This window comes from Prinia subflava, chromosome 4, assembly GCF_021018805.1.
Source record: "Prinia subflava isolate CZ2003 ecotype Zambia chromosome 4, Cam_Psub_1.2, whole genome shotgun sequence".
Classification (NCBI taxonomy): domain Eukaryota; kingdom Metazoa; phylum Chordata; class Aves; order Passeriformes; family Cisticolidae; genus Prinia; species Prinia subflava.
This window is the reverse complement of record NC_086250.1, coordinates 12,243,915-12,265,875: the sequence shown is the minus strand read 5'-3', so window position 1 is coordinate 12,265,875 and position 21,961 is coordinate 12,243,915. Positions and strand designations below refer to the sequence as shown.

Sequence of the window (21,961 nt, the reverse complement as noted above, 5' to 3'; positions counted from 1 at the left end):
ATGCATCGCATCAGCCTTTTAAAAGTAATTAAGAAAAAGTTGCATTGCTTAATGATATGTACATACATCTCATCCTTGCAAGTTTGGCTTTGATAACATCTGCTAGTTTTTGGAGCAAAGCCAGTTTTAAAAAGTAAAATAACCCAGCCCTAACAATGGGAGCATTATTAGCTTCCCAAAAGCTATAAACCGCATGCCCCACTCCAGCACAACATTTGTGTGCACGAGTCCTGTAAGGATTTGCAAGCCTGTGAGCTGCCAGATCAGAAAGTTCACGCTGAACTAGAATTTATGATAATGAAGCAGCCTCAGAAATACAGTTTATTGATAGTGAGCCAGTTTAGGAGCTGCAGCTCACTGTCCCTGGCAGATTCAGCTGCAGCAGCTGAAGGGGTCAGTCTGATCAGCTGGTGCCCTTTCTCCCTGCTGATATTATCCCACCTATACAGAGGCAGCAGAACCAGTGCCATGTTCTCTCCTCAACCAGCTCAATTCAGACTGGCGTGACTTCGGTGCCCATCAATTTTCACTTTAGTACTCTGGGCTGTGAACTGCAGCAGCTCAGGGGTGAACAAACACGTCCCTGGTCCTCCTGCCTCTGCTCTCGCTGTGGCAGAAGGGTCTGGTGGACATCTGGGGGAGGAAACTCCTGGAATTGTCTGGGATGAATCATCAAAGTGCATGTGAAAAGCCCACAGAGTGTCTTCCCGAGATCCCAAATGCCATTCTGCAGCATTTGTGCTACCTTGGATTGACATTTCTCTGCTTTAGGTCATTCTCTCTACCCATACAGTGTTTTGTGATCCTTGGATGTAATAAGAATATCTACAGAACTAGCAGAGAAAACTTTTACCTCCAAAATTCAAAAGGGTGATGGATAACAGAATAGAAGAACTTTGGATGTCAGAACTTTTTTTCTTCCTTCTCCAAAGAAGCTTTATTTTAAGAGCAGAGGTCAACAGCCCTCTTAGTCCATATAATTTTATTACATTCTTTGACAAAAATCGACAGCAGTAAAGAACAGCTTGTTCCACAACCCCCCATGGTGTCAGCATGCCCTTCCCCTTTCTGTACAGCACTTTTTCACTGTCCCCACCTCTCCTGCCTGAATTTCCCTTGGAGCTGCCTGCTCTAGAAGCTCCACGTGGTCTGCTCGGGGATGGCCACTGCCTCTGTCAGACATCAGGGGAGCACAGCAGGGTCTGCCATCAGTGAAATGCCTTCTGCTCACTGAGTAACCCTGGAGCGACCTCTCCCAAGGTGTGAGGGGACGGGCAGGTGGCCTCCTGACCCACAGCTGTCGGGCTCCATGGGCACCCTTGGCTCACACCTCGGCTGTTTTGCCAGTGCTAAGCCTGCAGGGCTGGCTAAGATGAAGAAAGCCCCTTTGCACGGTGTGCCAGCGGCTGTATGCAAGCAGCTCTGGCTCCAGGAGGGAGCCTGTCCCCTCGCCCTGCTCCTGAACCAGGGGGTTGCAGCCTCATGGAGCAACCCTGGCTGTGACCTGGGCCCTGGGAGCAGCCAGGAGCTGCCAGGGCTCACACCACAGCTCCCCTCCCGAGGTGGGAAGGCGGCAGAAGGCAGAGCAGAGAGGCAGGAGAGAGCAGGGTGCCAAGGGAAAAGGGCTGGCGCTGCCCAGCACACAGCGCCGGCAGAATGACAACTATTGTGAGGCTTCTCAATGGCTCATTTGGCATTATTCCCAGGGCTGCTCTTCAATCTAACACCCACTTCTGGGTATCGAACAGAAAAAGAAGGCAAAACCATGAGGCCAGAGGCAGGAAGAACAGAAACAACTGCACCAGCTCAGAGGAGCACTAAATTCAGCTGGATTTGCAAAGCTTTGGTTTTTAAAAACAGCAAACAAAACAACCAGAATATTTCAAAAGGGGAATGCATTTCTCCTCTTGACATGGCTAAATAATTCTTTTATTTAATAGTCTAAAAGAAAAACAACCATAAAAAAAAGGCTAACACCTTCAAAATACTTTAAATAAAAATTATTTTAATTTTTAATTAATTAATTATTATTTAATTATAATATAGCACAGTATAATAATCTATTACTTATTATATAATACATTATATCTTATATATTAACCAAAATTATAATAATATAATCATATAATAATAACAATAAAATAATTAGTTATAATATTTTGTCACGCAGCCAATGCCAGGTCATTGCTGTGCCACAAAAGTGCTTTTAAAAGAACTGAATCAGAAGACAATTGTTCAGAATTTCAGGCAGGTGTTGCTCAACCTGTCTCTACTGCTTCCTCCCTGCCACATTGATGGGAATAAAAGGTTCGTGGTCCCAATGACCGTAATGGAGAAAAGAACCTGTAATTTCCCAGCAAAGATTGCCTTGCTTTAGAGAGATAGTCCAATTCAGGGCAGTATTCTTTACTCTTAGGAACACAGGCTGGCTTTAGAGCATTTTTCAGCTGACTGAGGAGTTACATAATTGCACAATTACATCCAATTACATAACTAGGGTAAATAAGTAATAATATAATTAGGTGGTGTAATTATGTAGTTATGACAGGTAGCACTAATGCTGATAAAAGCCATTACGACACTTGCCAAGAACTGTGGACAGAGCACGCGAGGATGAAACTTTCAGGGCTTCGTTTGCTAAAGTTTTTCATTCTTCCAGAGGACAAAATAATTAATTTAATTGCTAAGACAATAGCCTTTTATTTTGCAAATGAATGGAGGTACAAATCATAGGCTAATTCATATCTCTGTTGAGCTACAAAAAATTCAGTAACTAATCATGTCCTCTTTTTTAACCTCCATATATCTATTTCCAGCAACCAAGGCTTGGGTGAAATATGTGTGTACAAATTACACCTCTGAAAAGCAAAGTATAAAAGTTTGGGCATTAACCTTCATTGTTCCAGTTATCACATTAAACTGTCTCCTCTGACAAATGGACACAAGGAACATGCAAAGATCGCTGTATCGATGTTATACAAGTTGTGTGCATCTCTGGGTTTGCTAGGGATGGTGTTTCTGGTCAAAAGGGTCAGATAAACAGGGTTTTTTCTACAGGAATGAAAAATTCAATAGTGGAATCATTCATGCAGGTTCTCAGTGTAAACACAAGGCATGCAGCCAGCTTTTCAAAGTTTGTCTCTTTGGATATTGTATAATACCTGTCTGATTTCATAAAAGAGGCTGGAGAGCAAACAAATAAAACCTACTGCCCTGCTTTAATATTCATTAATATTTCACCCAATAACTGATAAAAGATAGTGTGCAAGAAGAAAGGGCAGTGCTGAAACAGCTGAAGTGCTTTATCCCCACCAACATCTCCATAAAGTCTGAGGTGCATAAACTGAGTGTTGCTTTAGAATACATTTTATGCTTGATGCTTTTTTCTAAAAAGAAAAAAACCCAGAAAAATTAATACCTTTCTTTATGAAAGCTGGATAGCTCCTGCCTACTTCAATCACTGCTCAGGGCAGTGTGCTAAGCAGTGAAGCAAACACAGAGCTGCTGGCAAAAGCAAAATCACAGGGAACATCAGGAGTTTGCAGAGACAATGTCCACAGTCCAGAGCAAGAAAGCAAAAGAAGTGCTCTACCCAAGGTCTTCTGAGGCCAGAGACAAGCAAGATAACAAGAAAGCCTTGAAGCACCCCACCCCTGCAACAGTAATACAGGTGAACTTGGAAACCAGCAAGAATCTTGCACTTGAGTGAGGGGTGTGTACAATATCACCCACGTGTTTCTTTCCCCTTCTCGAGCTGGAAAACTGGAGAGGTGAACTACGATGTGTAAATAACTCCCATCCATTTTGGCACCCAGCTTTTCAAATAACATTCCAGAACAAGGGAATCACAGTATTCCTGGTTTTTTATCTGTTGTGCTATCAGCAAGCCTTCAAACCAGATGCTTTGCTGTTTGCTGGACAAACAACACATAGAAAAGACTGAGAGTCACAAAGCAGACAGTCTATTTTTGGGCTCTGATGACCCTGAGAAAAGGACTATCAGAAATTGTAGATGCTTTTCCTGGTGCTTAGATAACACTGATCATTACTCCAATGTTGCTTTTTGCAATACTTTGCAAGACAGGAGTAGGCAAATGCAAATCATAATTGGCTCCTCACGGCAGTTGTAGGGATAGTGAGGATGATACTTGGAGCTGAACTCTACTCTCTATTAAAGTTACTGCAGCATACTCCAAAATCCTGACATATGTGAATTGAAGGACTTGGAAGACTGGATTTGGGTAGTTCTCCTTAAGTGATTTGGCTGTGAAAACACAGAATTCCATTAAATTCCACAGAATCCATTAAAGCTACAGAAGCAGCAATAGAAGGCATTCCTGACCATAACAAAAACTAATAGAATGAAGTGAGTTCTTCCAGGAGTATGATTCACAGATTTTTTTCAGCCATATTCTGTATAGCATGAAAAAAATCTCATTCCACCTTGTCCTTTTCGAAGAGGTCCCGAGACTGCCCTGCTATCCCAACCACCCATATTTATAAATATTTCCTGCACCCCCAACAAGCCTTTTTCAGCAATGAGTCGATTCCATTGGCAAATCCCTTGTGAAAGGTTAATTTCAAGTCTCTTTTCTGCCAGATCCTAACCAGGATGTGCTGTTCTACCTGGGACCTGGTCATATCTCCCAGCATCACAAGGATGGTCACACAGCTTTCAGGCTATCACAGAGTCTGAATCAGCTTCTCTCTCTGTCTTCATGGCAAAAGCCATATTCAGGCTTAATTATTGCATGGAATTGAGCCCACCTCGCATGCCTGTGGTGTAACTCATTACTGTCAGGCTGTGTTTGGGACACACCAAACACATTTGCTACAGCAGCTCAAATGTTTGTCAGCTGCAAAACTGCCTCTGAGAGTTTTCCTTTTGACTCTTCTTTTGGTCCTAAGCAAAGCTGTATCTCTAAATCTCTTCTTCCAGCCAAATATCATACTCCATTCCTCCAGTCAGATTATATTTTTCAATTTCTTAGTATTCCTTGTAGCATGTGGTATACAGTAAATTCTCTGGCTCCAACAGAAAGTGTCTTTTTTTGTTCACTTAAGAAGTTCCAGTTGCTTCTGCTATGCAGCACATCTTCCCTGGATTTCATACTAGGAATTTAAACTGCACAAAGACACAACTACTAATCCCATATCAGATACTTGTAGTTAGTTCAGACATTTATTTCTCCCACTCTACCATTTATACTTTCATTCCATGTAAGCTTTACATTTCTAAGTCCATAGGTACCTCTCCATCATCCAAAATAACCTTTAACTTAATAAATACTCATGGAAAAAGAGAGTTTAATAATCCCAAAATCTGGATTACTGCTAGTAAATAACCAGCATTCTGCCACAGAGGAACAGAGGTATTGATAAATCAGTTCAGTGCTCGAGGTCACGTGAGTTTTTGGTGCTTTTCTGTTAGTATTTTGGATAGTCAAAGAGGAGTTCCAGCCATTAATGCAGAAGTAAAATACATTAGTGAATTACACATCAGAAAAGTCAAACCACTGCTGCCACAGGATGAATATTCTTACTATGAATATTAATGCATCTTTTGGAATGAAACATTAATACATACCACATACACATACATACCACAACGTTTAAAATCCTACAAACATTGCAGGGAGAGGAAGAGGAGGAATGAACAAATGAGACAAGCCTCAGAGTCTGATTCCACAAATTAAAATGCATTTCTGACATAAGCTAAAATATGTCCATGTGTAACAGGACAACTTGCCACTATGAATAATTTCTTGTAAGGCAACAGAGTCTACAAGGATTTGCTGTAGGTTTTCTACCTCGCCCACCAAACTGCAGAAGTGTAGATCCATCCCTGCCTACAGCATAAACACCCTGAGCTGGGCAGTGAGACTGCTGGTTCAAAACTGGAGGAAACAGGCTGTCCCTCTGCACCTGAGCACTGAATTCCCAACACCTGCACCTGCCACAGCAGCTTCCCTTCTAGTGGCTGTAGCACTTACAAAAGCTCCATTTCACTGCAGCAATCAAACACACACTCCTGTCTAAACACCACCATTTCCACTAATGTGAGTCCTTCAAGGTAAGCTCTGCTTCAGCCTGCACAGTGCTTGGGAGTCAACTCTAATTTTAGCCTGCTCCCAATTAGGCATCTTGTCTAAACGAACCATTTTAGTGAGAAAGGTGAGTCAGCCCAGCTATCCTGGACACCCATCTGAAGGCAGGATAAATAACCCAGCTTTCTGCACTGGCAAGGCAGAAAGGAGCTGGGATCGATTGAAACCTGGCGCCTCAACTGACGACAGCTGAAGTGAAAGGAGAAGAATCTTCCCCTTGGCTCGACTGGGGAGTCAAAGGCCACCCAGCACCTCAGTAATGAGGCTGGGCAGTGTGTCCAGTCAAAGGCTTGATGAGGGATAACAGAGAGAGAGTATTGATACAAAATGTGGCTCCAGAAATGCATCAACAGCGAAGCCTGATGTGCATTTGGTTACAGCCTCCTCCAGGATTCAGACATATGCCAGCTCTGCAACCACAGAGACTGGCACAGGCCCTGAGTGGTGCAATACCTGCCAGCAAGTCCACAGGAAAAAAATGCTGCACCAGAGCATCCCAGCAGGCAGGCAGAATTCCTCAGAAATGGAGCCCCAAGCCAGGCAGCCTTGATAATCCACTCCTCTCACTCAGCAGAACGAACCCTCTTCAGCAGCAGGCTGGAAACAAAATGTAATCCAACACCTCTCTGGCCCAGCATCATCACATTTCTCTCTCTGAATCCAAGTACTCTCCCTGCTCCACAAGGCAGTTTCTGTGGCTCTTCAAATCCCTGTGCCTGCTCTGCTTGGTCTTTTCACTCAGCTTGTTCAGAGCAGCCATAGGAGAAAAGCACCAGCCCTGAGCACTGACCCCGTGTTTCAGTGTGCAGCAGGAGATGTTATTTTTCTGGACAGCAGCCCAGAGACACTGGACAAAGCTGGAGCAGCAGCAGATGTTATGATGCATGCTCTCCTGCCCCAGCCCTGGCTAATGAGGCAGCAGAACCCACAGAGCATGACAGCAGCGACGCCAAACTGGAGACTGCAGCCTGCACCTTCATCTTTTTCATTAAGACCGGGTTTTGTTGCAGACTAAGACACGTGAAAAGATCTTAAAAAATACAGATCGATGCCTCCTATTGTTCAGAGAGAGAAGGGAAAATAAAGATATTCTCTGCCCTAGCTGCAAGGAGCATCTCTCAGTTGCATAAAGCACATGCCCAGATTGACTTACCGCAATCATTTGCGCCACGTAGCTCTCCGGGCCAGTGTATTCAGTTGGATCTTTAACTTTGACAAGAACTATAAAGTACAAATAATGCCACATGTTGTGTTCTGCCTTTATATGCTCCTCAAATGAAACGGTCTTGTTATCAAATTTGTCTCTCTCCAGTCCTGCAAAAAGAGAACATAAAGCCAAAAAATAAACTTCAATGTAAAAATACGCAAATCTGTTAAATATATTAGAGAAAGGAACCTAATTTAATTTAAAGGATCATAAATTCGAAAGATCTTAGTTTAAAACCCATAACTGCCAGGCAAGAAATACCAGGCCAGAAGGCATTCCTGACAGAAGTCTTTCAATGCAGCATTTATTATCTTTTGTGATATTTCCTCTTAATAACAATAACAATATAATAAATATGTTACAGTTTTACAGTGCCTTCCATGCTGAGGGCCATAAAGTGTTTTATAAGTGTTGGCTCTGGCTCTTTCTAGATGTATACTGGGAAGCACATAGTGTGCAGTCCAGGCCCTGATCTTCCAAAGATTTACGCACACTTTTACCATCAACATATAAAGAGTTCCTCTTAAGCTTCAGTGAGATTGTTTGTGAGCTTAAACCTGGCAGAGAGGGTGAGTCCCTGCAGCTCTGTTGTCACACAGTCTTTACAGAGCTGTAGTCATAAGAAATGTTTTTGATTTTTTCCTGTAATGGTCCAGATCTCTGAAGAAGAATACCAGAAGTGAGGAAGGAGAGGAATCACCAATGTTTGCCTCCATGTGTCTGCTCTCCTCCCTGGATTTCCTGTCCACAGACACTAAAGACATGTTGTGCTCTGCACAGCATTCATCCCTGTCAGTACAACCATGGAAACAGCACCCAGCCTACAAAAAGCAGCTATTTGTGAAGTCTCACAGGGAGTGAAGGTCGGTCCCTCTTTGGGAGCGCACTTCAAAATACGCGTGACTTTCCGTGGGCTTAGTGGGGATGATTTCCACTGAATTCTTTTGTTCCCTGCTTGACATCACCTTCTGAAATGGGCAGCTCTTGCCGATGCTCCCCCTCTGGAATGCCCTGTGCTGTGGAACAGAAGCTGCACTTTGCCCTGCAGCATGCCCTGTGGAACAGAGTCAGCAGCTGCCCCGTCTCCGTTAGTGGTGATGATGCAAGCGTGAGACGCGGCTCCTCTGCCTCGGATTCTGGGTGGAGACTGTGGAGCCACCTCTCAGCACAGCTAGCTTTTGATTCATAAACCAAGGCTGTCTCCTACTGAGAGGGAATAAATTTGGAATCAACCCCTGGGATTTTTACAGACTTTCCTTGTAGAAGAGAACCATGCCTGAGGTCCAAGCTTTATTTATTGATGAATAATTCATTTTCACTCCTTTCACCCTCAAATATCTCAAGAGATCAGTGACACCTACCACAGATGAAACAGGTGGTCTTTAGTATCTCCTCCTTTTTCTGCTTTTCACTCCTGAGATCAGCAAATGTATCAATGATGACTCCAAAGATCAGGTTGAGAACAATAATTATGACAATGAAGTAAAACAGAAGATCATAAACAACACGTGCAGCAAACAAGGGCTCCTGTTATAAAGGTATAAAAACAGCACAAATCTAAAATAATAACATTTTCACATTAGCGTAAGCAAAGCTACAGATCTTTCTTTCCATATGCCAAATTCTGCTAGCCTTACAGGAGTAGGGAGGGACTACCCAAGTCCTTTTCCATGATAGAGACCTGAAGTCACCCAATTGCTCAGTTTCCCACACATTCATGGCAATAACAGCACTACCCTTTGTGGAGTGCTTCAGTATAATTAGCATTAAAGAGCTGCTAAGTGGCAAGGATCAGTTTCAAAGGGTCACTTTCAAAGTCCCAGTAAGTGCTTACAGATTCCACTGGGGATAAACTTTGGCTCCCCCAGAACCTCCTAGTCTGTGAGACACGATATAGACTCCTACTACCAGCACAGGGAGCCCTTCCATCCAGATTTGAGTTGTCTCCGGACTCTTGCAAGCCCTGCTGAGATCCTACTTTATCCTGAGTTTATTTATAACACATATAGTGTGGCTCATCAAGCAAAGTGCTGCTAGATTGCCTTTATTTGTGATGTTCTTTTTGAACCTAAATAAAAATCCATGAAACCACCCAAATATGAAGGGAGGTCCTTAAATGAACTGCATTTTTGAAGAAACTTCTGGAAGAGAAAATATGCCATAAAATATGAAATTCTGGTTTGATGTTCATGCAGGTTGAGTACAAGTAAACAACAGGACCTATTCTAGGGCAGATGCCACGCTGAATAAAAGCAAAGATGTCCAGGTGGAACTTGCTGGGATCAGTCCCTGCCCGTTCCTCTGGTGCCATTGCTGGGCCCCCGGAGCAGAGCCTGGGCCCTGCTCGGAGCCCTCCCTGCACACAGGGACACCCAGGGCTGAGGGCCCCTCTCAGCTGGGGCTGCTCTCCAGGCTGGACAGCCCCAGCTCCCTCAGCCTTTCCCTGTCAGAGATGCTCCAGGCCCTGAATCATCTCTGCAGCCTCTGCTGGCCCTGCTGCAGGAGCTCCCTGTCCCTCCTGTGCTGAGGATCCCAGGACTGGACAGCACTCCAGATGTGCCTCCCAGGGCTGACTTCTTAGCAGTGCTTTGAAGGTTATGATATTCTGCATTTTTCCAGAAGTGGCAAACAACTACCTAGAGATTTTTTCTTCAAGTATCATCATCACACCAAGCTTAGCTCTTCCCATTAAACATCCCATCTGGGATCTAAAAATTACGTGGATAAATCAACTGTGTGACATGAGATCAGACTAGATACAAACACTGTCTATAACCTCCAAAAATTTACTTTGGCATTCATGAGATGCACAGGGAGTAATGCATTTCCTGAGCCAAAACACTCACATCTTTGGAAGGCTTTCTCAGCACGTCTCCCACACCGCCACCATTCCGCAGGCCTTGGTTTAACACGGTCACAATGCACATGAGCAGGGTGTCACAGGTCCTTTCTATTCCATCCTCCTCTTCTTCACCTGCAAACAGGAACCACAGCATCAAGCAACCACTCATCAAACAAAGCCACAATTCTGTTAGAGAAAGCAACTGCAAGACACATCTGCCTCTCGTATTTCTCATCCAGAACCTCATTGATCATCCCCACCCATGTGCACATCGCTGCTGGTGACATACTTAGGCACATCAGGCACACTGAGCCTGAAGAGAGATGTAGAAAATCACAAGCAGGGCTCCCACCAGAGCTGTTAATGACCCAGAGCCACCATCTCTGCTCAGGGGAGCACCCCTTCTCCTTGCAGTCCTGCCACTGCTTTACCAGTGGGCCCCTTAAAAATGCAGCATAGACAAGAAGCAATATAAAGAGAGAATTAGAAGCACATTTGTAAAAGGATTGTCTTCTTGTGAAATCATTCCTCTACCTACTCATATACAAGCCAAGTCATGTTAGCATTTTAAACCATTAAGGAGGGGCTGGCTTTTGCTCGAGTCAGGCTGTCCATGATCTTTCCACCAGCACACGTGCCCAAGCACTGGTCTGACAGACATTAAAGGAAAGGCTGTCCCTGACCTCAGCTTGAGAACTTGGATTCAGTCCTTATCTGTGCTGCAGAGCTGCTGCGTGGTTTTGGCCGAGCCACAGAGGGTACTATTGTACAGGAGATGTTTGAACGTGCAGAGGAGCTGGGCTGGAACACCAACCCCAGGGGGACTCGGTCCACCTTGGCCAGAGTCCCTCCCACCACACACTCACTGCATCCACAGCCTCCCTCCAGGAGCCCCGACTGAGCTCTCCCTGTGTCCTGCAGGGTCAGGGCTGTCACTGCCATTCCTCCTCCCTCCCTTCTCTTTAGGGACACGCTGGCTCAGGCGGGGAAGGCAGCCATTCACACTCGCTCTGCTCCCCGCACTCATTGTAACACAGTTTAATAAAAAACAACATCCTGCTGTGAGAGTTGACTGAAACACATATTTAACAGCCCCAAACCACGACATCTGGGGCACTGAGATAGACTCTGATAAACTGAATTGACTGCGAGCACTCACATTTCAGACAAGTAATTTGGGTTTAAATTTAATTTTGGATGTGGGTTCCCGAATTGTGGTGCATGGATCCCGGCTGGGATGGGCAGGACAGCACTGGTGGCTGCTGCTTTTGCCACCACTGCTTCTGCTCCACAGGCAAATTAAATGAGAAACAACTCCCTGCTGAAGGAACTTTGAGCAAAAAGAAAAGCAAAAGCAGACATCAGGACAGACTTCCCTGTTAAACTATACGGTCATTACAGACGCTACTCCCACAAATAATCCTGGATTTAAAAATAACTGCTTGGATATTGAAACTGATAGGATTGAAACAAGAAACCTTTTTTATCCTGTCATATCTAGATTTTTTTTGCATACTGCTGTTATGCATACCAACTAATCTTTGTTCTTGCACCCTGCCATTATTTCCTCCTTTCGAACAATACTGCATTTTTTTTTGAGCTGTGCTTAAGAAGGAGACCATCCACAAAATAAATTAAAAGCCTTGAAAAAAGCCACAGCTTCTATTTCCTTTAGGCAACTACAATCTTTTCACTGTTCACAAGACCAGACTCAGGTGCTGGAAGCAGCAGATGATCAGATTCTGGTGAACAGAGAGGATAATCTGGGACTGAGAACTGAAGAGAGAATTGGCTACCAGCAGCGCTAACACCCAACTCTCCCTGTCCACTGAGATGCTAATTCAGAGCAAGCCAGGCTCCAGAGAAACAAAATACCTCACCTTGCACATCTTGCAACAGAGTGTCAGCATCCCAGAAAAGCTCCCAGAAAAGCAAGCTCAGGTTGCAAGATCTTTGCCAAAGAACCAGACAGCCCAAAGTTGGCAGAAACCTCTAGTGCAGCAATGTAGGCTGTGGGGAGTGTACAGACACTGTTTTTGCCATTCTATTTCCACTCTCAGATGTGGAGCAACAAGAGCTGCCTTCAATCTGGTGGCCAGGCAACCCTACAGGCACATGTTCTGCCCCAGCTGTCTGTTTTCAATGCTCAGCAGCATTCCCAGTGTGGGCTCAGCCCCTCTAGACACCAACCATGCTCCTGCTTAAAAGAAAGGAGTGGATCTGTAGAGCGCACTGTTGCTAAGACTCCCCTATTGACACTAATTAAGGTTCAGGGGTTTTTTTTTCCAAGCAGTTCCACCCTGGCAAGTGGCTTGTGAGGGTCTGGACAGCATTTGGCTGTCTTCTGATCAAATGTAACTCACAAGCAGAACAGGTTAAGCACTCAGACCACCCCACAATGTTAATCACGGGGCAAGGGGAAGGGTAATAGGAAGATTTACTTCAAAACTCCTCATCTGATGGCCCACAGCTACCTGGGCCACACAAGCACATCAGGTGAGACACGCCTGTGCCCACATGGATCCAGCAGAACCTGCACAGAGCAGGACCAGGCCTGGCAGTGGAATGAGTCTTTGGAAATGTCCCCTTTTACAAACAGGTATCTGTGCACATTTCTAGCACAGGTCTTTACGCGGTACAGAGGATGAGGGGACGTACGGCAGGATGTGAAGTTCCTTTAAGGATTAGGCCCTGCACCAGGCACACACTGAAGTGATATGGAAATGTCTTTGGAGAGGAGAGAGGGAGACTCTGAGGCAGATGAGATGAAGTATTTTTATGCTGACAGCACAGAGCAGCAGTGAGCAGCAGGCTGCAGAGAGGGGAGCCTCTCTGGGCACAGCACACTGGCTCCCAGGGAACTCCCTCACCAGTAAGAGCGATGACTGAGCACAGGCTCCACCAGTGAAACCCAAGGAAGAAGCAGAGTACCGTCAGAAAAAATGATCAGCAGTGATCTGATCTGAAAAGCAACATAATTCATGTCTCACTTGGGACCTGAGATGCCAGAACATTTTCTCTCTCCCACACACAGCTGTGGACTTCTCTGGTGCTGCAATGTGAAATTCCTCAAATCTCACACAATCACAGCACCACTGAGGTTGGAAAAGACCTGAGACTGAGTCCAACCACTCACCTAACCATACCATGTTCTTCACTAAACCACATCCCAAGTTCCCCATCCTCACACCTTTTGAACACTTCCAGGGATGGTGATCTCATACCTTTGCATTCCACCATGCTCACACTTTTGCCAGAGGGGAAATCTGTCCCAGGAAAAGGCAGAAAGTAGAACAATTCTTTTGACTGGGTGGCTAGGGTGACCAAAACTGTGCTTGCTGAACGTTGGTGGGTTTTAATGGTACTGGATACAAAAGATTTCTTCAAGATTAAGTAAGAGTGCACTTAGATGTTTTGTACAGCCCTGTTTCATTATGGTTTGATTTTAAAGGAGCAGTACCCAAACAATGAGAAATGTGAGATTTCTATCATTTAAAAAGCTTGGCAAAAGCCACATTGCATCTCTTTGACTGATTGATTACTCTTTGAATGCAGCAGCTTTGCCAATAGCTCTTAGACTGTTTTCTCTATCTAGCCAGACAGCTTCCCATGTTGTTTATGAGGCCTGTTTACACACCAGCTGGGGAGAAAAAGCCTACTTTTATAGCCCTCTCCCTGAAGGCTTTGATCCTAAAAACTCAAAAATTAGTAGTGGAAGAATAAAGCTTATGAAACAACATTATACTGGCACACAGGAAGGGACCATTTATGTCCTCTCTTTCAGCCCCCAGCAACCACAGACAACTGTGGCAATAAATATTTTGAGCCTACAGACCATCCTTTGTGCACACACCTCCACTGCAAAGGCCACAACACATCAAACCAAACTTGATACCTGCAGTGAAACGCCAGCCACCTCAACTAGACTGCCCCAAGGAAAGAGTGAGACAGACATGTGGGCCTGTGGCTGGGTTCTTAGGACTTCTGGCTACAATACAGCCCAGGCCCAGATGTTTGTAGAAAAAATACGCAAAAGCTTGCTGATAGATATGCTACGCCATGAAAATGAATTTCTGTGGCCCTAACTGGATCTAACGGTGATTCAGAGTGTGCAGGTGAGGATGCTGCAGACAAGCAGCAAGCAGCTTCTCTCAGCTGAGTCACTTGGCAAGAAGCAACCTGAATGTTCAAGCATAATGATTCAGCAAGCTCTTTTAATAACAAAATTAATGTCAGTGCATTTGGAAACCAGGTGTGGGAAGCTCTCCCATTAATGGCAAAGCTGCCAGCTGAGCTCCAAACCTTGCAGAAGTTGAGCACTTCTGACTCACAACAGTCATTTCACTTCTCACACCAGCAGAAGTCCCTGCAACAGCAACACACAGATCAGAGAATCACCGAGTTGTTTGGGCTGGAAGGGACCTTGGAGATCATCTCATTCCAAACCTCTGCCATGGGCAGGGACACCTTCCAGCAGACCAGACTGCTCCAAGCCCCATCCAACCTGGCCTTGGACATTTCCAGGGATCCCTCTGCTCTAAGTGATCATCGGTCTGAGGGAACTTCTGCACTGACCTGGGTTAAGAGCTGGGATGCTCGTGGAACAGTTCTCTTTTGCACAGGCTCCCATCATTGATGTCAGGGTTGTAGTGGGAACTTCACCAATACCTGTGGAAAAAGCGGGATGCTGACAAAGAGACAGGTACAACACTGATGTTAAGTTTTAAATCATTATTTTCTCGGAGCGAATCACCGGGTTGGAGAGTTAAGAAGAAAAACAGAACAAATTACACCAGCGATTCCTCCCTCCTCAAAAGAGTCTGCCTCAACAGCTCAAAGCAATCACAATGAACAAAAACACAGTTTTATATTTACTGTATATCACAGCTATTCCCATTTCATCTCCTGAAATTAATGAATCTACATCAAATGCAGCTGCTTCTGGTGAGAACAAAATATATTCAAAGCAAGAAACAACTGTCAGATATGAAAATAATGTCAGTTTTTAAAACCATTAGATAAATTATTCACAAAGGCTGACAAGAAGGACACCAAGCTGACGTTCAGTTATCCTGAACATAGAATATTTAAGGGTTTTCAAGGATTATAACACAGTTTGGTACTCATTTGTAAATATGTATGGGTTTGTGTAAAACACTAATTTAACATTCCCAAAGTGGTAAATGTGTACATCAGCTTGATTTTATCAAACCAATTTTCTCTTGTGCACCTTCAACAATTTTCTGCATTTCAAATTAGAGATACAAAAAGGTTTAAGGAGAAAAAAAATGAAGGCAAAACTATACAACAAAATAACAGGCTAAGACAGTATGTGTAATGCAGAAAACATGCACTCTGACTTACTCTTTCTGCTACTTTATAAAGAAAAAATTTAAAGCACTTGTCCTGGGAAGCATAATGTTCCATCAACATGCAGTCAGCATATTTTCTTGATGAGTTTTTGATCAGAAATGGCAATGTATGAAGCCAGCAAGAGCATACCCACACCACAAAAATCTGCCAAGAACTCAACAGTAGCAACACAAACACGCAGGAGCTGCTGCCCTGGATCAGACCAGAGCTGTGTGCAGCCTGTTTTATTAAGATGGTCACAGCTACCTTTCAAAATGAGGCTTCACACCCTAAGTTCTGTCCCAAAAGCGAATGGTAAGTCAAATATAAGCTAATTTAGCTACTAATGGATGATTAGTGGCAAAAAAAAGAAAATCACAGTATGCTAAAGAAATCTGTCAGGTTCCTTTTTTTAAAATATGGTTTTGAACCAGCTGCTGAAGTACACCAGGCCCATGAGTCTTGAATGACCTTTGCCTTGTTTGTCAGCTTTAAATCCCGAAAAAACAGCTTCAGGAAAAGACTGGCAAACACTGAGCGTGCACAGCCCCGGCTGGGTTCTGCCAGCTCTGTGCCTGTGTACAGGTCTGAAGAGCTCAGCATTTGGGAAAATCATGCCTCGAGGAATTTAATCACTGGCTATTCTCAAGTATTTCTCTGCAGCCAGTTGTTCCCTTGCCCATGCTCCCAGCAGGCTGGTTGGCAGCACATACAAGGCTCTCAAGAGACCAGACCTGGCTCTTTTCTAGCAAAGCAAGTTTGTAACTCTCTGTTCACTTTGTTAAAGTCTCTCATTCCAGAAAGATGAAATCCTGGCCTTTTTAAAACTGGTTCCAAACCTCCCAATGACTTTACTGAAGCCAGGATTATACACTAATGACAACGATCATGAAATACACACTGAATTTAAAAGATGCTCATATCAGTAAAAATGTGAATTCTGTAATAAATTGCTGCTGGATGAAGCTTAAAAAGCAATGAAATGAATGCAGCTAATGAACATGTTAAGATCACATGCCTCATACAGTACACAGAAATTCCTATGAGCTGCTTTTAAGGTGGGAGAGAACCAATACAATTGACATTGAGCTGCTTTTCACTTAGGAAAATACTTAGGAAGTACAGATTATTTTTTTAACATTATCACAAGTTGTGGAGCAAACATAATAAATCAAATGTGTTAGATTTTAGCATTTCAACAAATAAGCCCAGACTAAAGCAACCCTATATACATTAAATTTTATACAGATAATTAATTGAGTTCTAAGGTATATGGAATTAATTCTGCTGTCATGCAGGCACAAATAAAGAAATTTGATGTCCTTAGATGAAAAGTTAGGTTAGGCTGACAGAAAAAGGGATAAGTCGGAAGCAAATTTTAATATAAAAAACAATACCTGCAGCAGGGGTCCTGATTTTCAACCTGTCAACCTCCATGATAAAGTCATCTTTCAGGAAGAGGAAGCCAATGATGGAGAAGAGATAAACCAGGATGAGTGCTAGCACTGCAGTGAGGATAATTGAACGGCCATTGCGGGTAACACTTTTTATCACATTTAGCAATGTCTCCTCCCTGTACACCAGATCAAACAGCTGGGGAAGGCAGAGAGTAGAGGAAAAATGAATACAAATGAGGCAATATATAGATGCTACACAGGAAAACAATCTGAACTATTGAAACATGCATTGAGCCATGTTCTACATTCTCAGCTCCATAAACTCACATTGCTTTCAGTGGGAGCTGGGCATACTTATGGAGGAGGAAATCTAGCACAGAAATTTGAATTTTAAAATTAATTATAGCAAAATCCAAAAGGCACAAAGTATATTTGAGCCTGATTCAGAGATGGACAACACCCACCATCAAGATCCATTGTTTCCCCGTGTTTAAAACCAGGCTAGATTAAAATTTAAGAAGTGTCTTCATACTATGGATCTATATCTATAAAATAATTTTTCGAGTTATATCTCTGATAAACATGCCCAGGCTGCAACTCAAAAATGTATTCATACATGTAATTACATATTTGTAAACTTTCTTTGAGCTCATGGCATCATGTAAATGCCACACAGACAGGATTGGGGCCACCTCTTTTTAGGACAAAGGTAAATTCATGGCACTGTTTGTATAAGACTAGAAACTTCTATTCTTCTCTACCCTGCACTATATGCTTTCCTGGTACTTAACTTTAAAGAAAAGTATATATTAAGATAATATTGCTTTAAATGTCAGAAGTCTAAACCAGCAATTAAATGTGACAGAAGCTTTACAAGAACTTGTAACTTTTTTTTCTCTTACAATTTTCTTGATGTTCTATAGTGCTTTGGACCTTATCTATAATGCATGTATTTCTACTTTAAAGCACTCAGATTACAGATATAAAGAGACACACTATGATTTATCAAAATGCTTCACAGAAGAAGGTATTAGCCACAATTTAGAAGATCTGAAATCCACAGCCTTGTGAAAGGATTAATAATAAAGGAAGAAAGAGGGGAGACAGTTATGAACAAGTATTAGAGTTTAGACTACATCCACTAGTAAGTGAACACCTGGAAGCAAAGTGGGCACATGGATGAAGTCCATGAATCACGGACATTGCTCAATAGCAGTCACTGAAAAACAGTGAGCACATAAAATGTTTCTTAAGCTGCTTGACACTCCACAAAGTATTTTAGGATAGAGATCACCTAACTCATTGAAGAAACAGCAGATAATTTGTGCATTTTTAAGGAGGAGAGTTATATCCATTTGAAGAGGGTCCTGCAGCTACAGCCACAATCTTGGCTCCTTTGAAATCTGCCCAAACTTTGAAGTAGACTTTAATGTCAAATTTGGAAAGCCTGACTTCAACAGGAGCTCTACCTGAGTTAGTACTGAACCCCTGAAAATTTTAGTGTGCTTAACACATCTTTGAAGTGCTGGGAGTTCACCACTATTCAGGAAGCTGAGAAAAAACACAACAGGAAAGTGAACCCATGTAAATGACCACAATTTAGTCAGTCTCCCTACAAGTTTCACATGTTCCACTATAGAGCAAAAGGATTAGCAAAGAAGAGCAGTGAAACACCTCTTAGTGCTACTCAGCATGAAGGGAACAGTTAGTGGAGTTTAGCATAATTTTGTGTGATTCATTTTCACTGCACCTGTACCACGTTATTAAAAGGCATTCCATCTGGGTAATGGCAACAAAAGAAAATGAAGTGGGATACATTTCAAGCGATGAATCTTCCTGCTGCACCAGAGGCGTGCCATCCCCATTTCCCAAGTAATTTGTTAAGCGTGTATTGGGGATGAGGAATGGGATCCTTTGGAACAGGTATGATGCACACAGCCCTGGACAACTGCCCCCGGAATGTCAGGACTGACAGAAGCTACAGGAACCGTGGACACAGAGTATGGAGAAAGCTGGGAAGGAGTGGGCTGGGTGATGATTGTCTGAGAAGAAAGGAGCAAACTTTCAGCTCTAAAACAGATAAAATAACACAAACAGGTTCTAATAAAAACAGCAGCTCCTAAGGGGCAGCAACACAACGGCATGCTAAAAATACACAAGATTTGGCTTGATTGTCAGGAAGAAATTGAAGACAGCTGCACGGGTAACGGTATTTTCTATTTTTGCAAAGTTTTCCCCTCCACAGCAGCACGTACTTACCAGGAAGCTGTAGAAGAACTCGTGCACGCAGAGGCCCAGCATGCAGACCAGGACATAGGCCACGTGGTAGAGAAACGCCATGTCCATGATGACCGCTCTGTAGCCACGGGTGAAAGTCCCACGGTTCCCAACAAAGCTCACCAGGAACACGATTTTGTTACAGAGCTGTTCAGGGGGAACAAAGGCTAGGTTTATGCCATCAGAAAAATCCTGATATTTATTGTTGGGGTTGCTGTCTAGATAGGTTGGTTTGACCAAATGAACAACCTTTAGATAGCTGGAGTGAGGTGAAAGAAATCCAGCTCTGAGAGCACACTGGGAATGAGCCCGTGAGGGTGAGTGGAAGTAGATCTCCTCTCCAACACTGCACTCATTACTTTGTGATTTATTCCTATAACATTAGTGAATAGGTGGACAGGGTTAATGTCACGAGGCGTTAAAATCCAGCTGGGGAGTGAATTTTGAGTTTAGACTCGAGACTATGTAGAGTAGCTAGGCATGCTACTACCAAGAGAACAATAGTAACACAACAGAAAGTGTGTGTGGGGGTGTGTGAGATCTATTTCCTTCAGATTGTGTTCTTCAATTTAAAATCCCTAGAAAAGCCCTCAGAACTGAGGGCATTTTTGAAGTATAGCATTTAAACAACAGCAGCAGATTCTCCATGGCTCCTGAGCTTTGCCTGCACACGAGCAGCAGTGCAGAGGTGAACAGGAAAGGGTCTCACCTCATCTCTCTGGCAGTCCAGGACAAAGAATGAGGACTCAACACGACTCCTTTGTTCACAAATTTGATGTGGGCAAGTGCTGCTTACTTGCCTTTACCTTTGACTATATGTCTGGGTGTTTTTCAGTGTGTGAAACTCTCACATACAGAACTGGTGGCAAACAGCCCAATACTTCGTGCTGGGGTGAATTAGAGCTGTAGCAGTCAGGCAGAAATTTAAATAGATGACTTGTGAGAACGACTGTGTATCTTACCAAGCTCAGTAAGCATGCAAACTTATTCATGTCTAAGTTAAGGGATCTGGCAAAGGGCTGAGAGAATTTTTAATTTTGAAAACTCTTTTCTTCCTGAGAATATATTTAAGATCTCAGAAACATTTCACAAATTTGTGTCAATAGTGCTGAGAGCACTGGTAGAGAAAATTATTCTTTTAACATGAGAAACTGCTGATTTGATTGCCCTTATGCAGCAATATTTCTTTAAATTTCATATTGTTTTTGTTTTTAAAATATTTGCATATGCACAAAACTAAACCAGCTTTTTTCTTAGCTTCCCACTTCGCTGACACTGCTGTTTCAGGATGACTTGAAATGATTTATTTTTTTGGCTTAACCAATGAACCAGAAAAAGAAGTTTTTACACAGCTCTAATCAAAGGAGTTTTTTAATAGGAGACCCTTAATATCTTTCCTTCTGCTGAAAGGGAAATTCTGGTTGCTTTTGAAGTACTTACATTAGCAGCACCAAGGAGTATCAAGGTAGGACCGAGCCCTATAGTATATATAGACCTGAGAATAACAGACACCAAAAAGGGTCGGATGCCAACAGGCTTAGAGATGAAGAACAGCATTGCTGTGCAAAAGGCCACTGCTATCCAGAGGAGCACGGAAAACAACGGCGAGAGCGTGCCTGTACAGAGGAGAAAGGGAGATGTGAGAAAGGCATCTTTGGAGACTCCATTTTTCACCAAGAAACGAATCCAAAAGATCAATTCCTTTGCCAGCAGAGCTAACAAAAGCGTGATTCATGCATCACAACTGCTGACCACGGCTTGCCCTAATTGCAGCAGGAGCTATTATTCTCAGAGTATTGTTGCTTTTTGCACAGGTAATAATACAAGCAGCTAATGAAATTTCCATTAAAATCCAGGGAGTGCTCAGAGATGGAACAGTTTACCCTTCTCCTGAAGCAAGCCACTAATCAGCTCCCTTCTGCAGGGATCATTAGGGCCCCTCCGGTCTGATTCCGTGATTGCTCAGCTACAGAAATAGCCGGTCCTGGGGGCAGCACAGCAAGCGGCAGCGCGCTGCAGTGCCACGTTTCCAGCCGCGAGAAAGCGGCTCCCTCCCGCAGGGCCGCGGGTGTTCCGCGGGAGCCTCCGCCCGTGCACGGCAGCGGGGCCCCGGCACAGCGGGAGCGGCTCCGGGCAGCGCCGGGCAGGGCCGGGCAGCACCTGCAGTGCCCGGAGCGGTCCCGGGCGGGCACCGCCCGCACAGCCAGTCCCTGCTGCTCCGCAGGATGCTGGCTGCAGGCGCTCCACGAGTTTCGAGCGATGCCCCTGTTTCCCCTCACCCCTCTGCTTAAAGCCCTGGAAACACACCATGTGCTGTGATATAAAAAGCACATTCAGATCTCGGGGCGCTGTCACACTTGTACACTGACTTCTATTGTTACGGGATGAACTGAGAGGTCAGTGACGGGGGAGAAGGGAATAGAAAATTTAGCTAGACTCACAATAGGAATCATGCTATCTCTTTGGCAACAGATACACAGCTGAGCGGCATCACTGGGATTAGAAAACAATGAGATGAGGCCCTAGCCTCAACATTCAGATGGCATCCGAACTTTTCCAAAGTTCAGGAGTGTTTCTATCCCTGGTGGGAGGTTCAAGGTCAGCTGTGTCAGAGTTTCATTGCCAACATGATTGGAAACTTTTAATGGATCCTTAAAAATTACTTTCAAGCCCATCTGAAAGGTAAGGCCAAAATTCTCTGTGGTTCTTTCACAAACCAGTTTTCCTTCTTCCCTACTACAGGTCCAGCAATTTCACGTTGCAGGACCCACAGCAGCAC

The 21,961-nt window shown here is 43.8% G+C and overlaps 1 protein-coding gene across 3 annotated transcripts in view; it reads right to left on the bottom strand.

Moving 5' to 3' along the window:
- ITPR2 (inositol 1,4,5-trisphosphate receptor type 2) overlaps positions 1-21,961 on the bottom strand; it is a 243,137-nt gene that overhangs the window by 17,544 nt on the left and 203,632 nt on the right. For all 3 annotated transcript variants that reach the window (XM_063395504.1, XM_063395502.1, XM_063395503.1), the window contains 7 exons: positions 20,623-20,798; positions 19,165-19,329; positions 16,906-17,101; positions 14,732-14,824; positions 10,161-10,288; positions 8,676-8,841; positions 7,261-7,421 (listed from right to left, as the gene is read on the bottom strand). In XM_063395504.1, the coding sequence (XP_063251574.1) occupies positions 7,261-7,421; positions 8,676-8,841; positions 10,161-10,288; positions 14,732-14,824; positions 16,906-17,101; positions 19,165-19,329; positions 20,623-20,798 (1,085 nt within the window). The remainder of the gene's footprint in view (positions 1-7,260; positions 7,422-8,675; positions 8,842-10,160; positions 10,289-14,731; positions 14,825-16,905; positions 17,102-19,164; positions 19,330-20,622; positions 20,799-21,961) is intronic.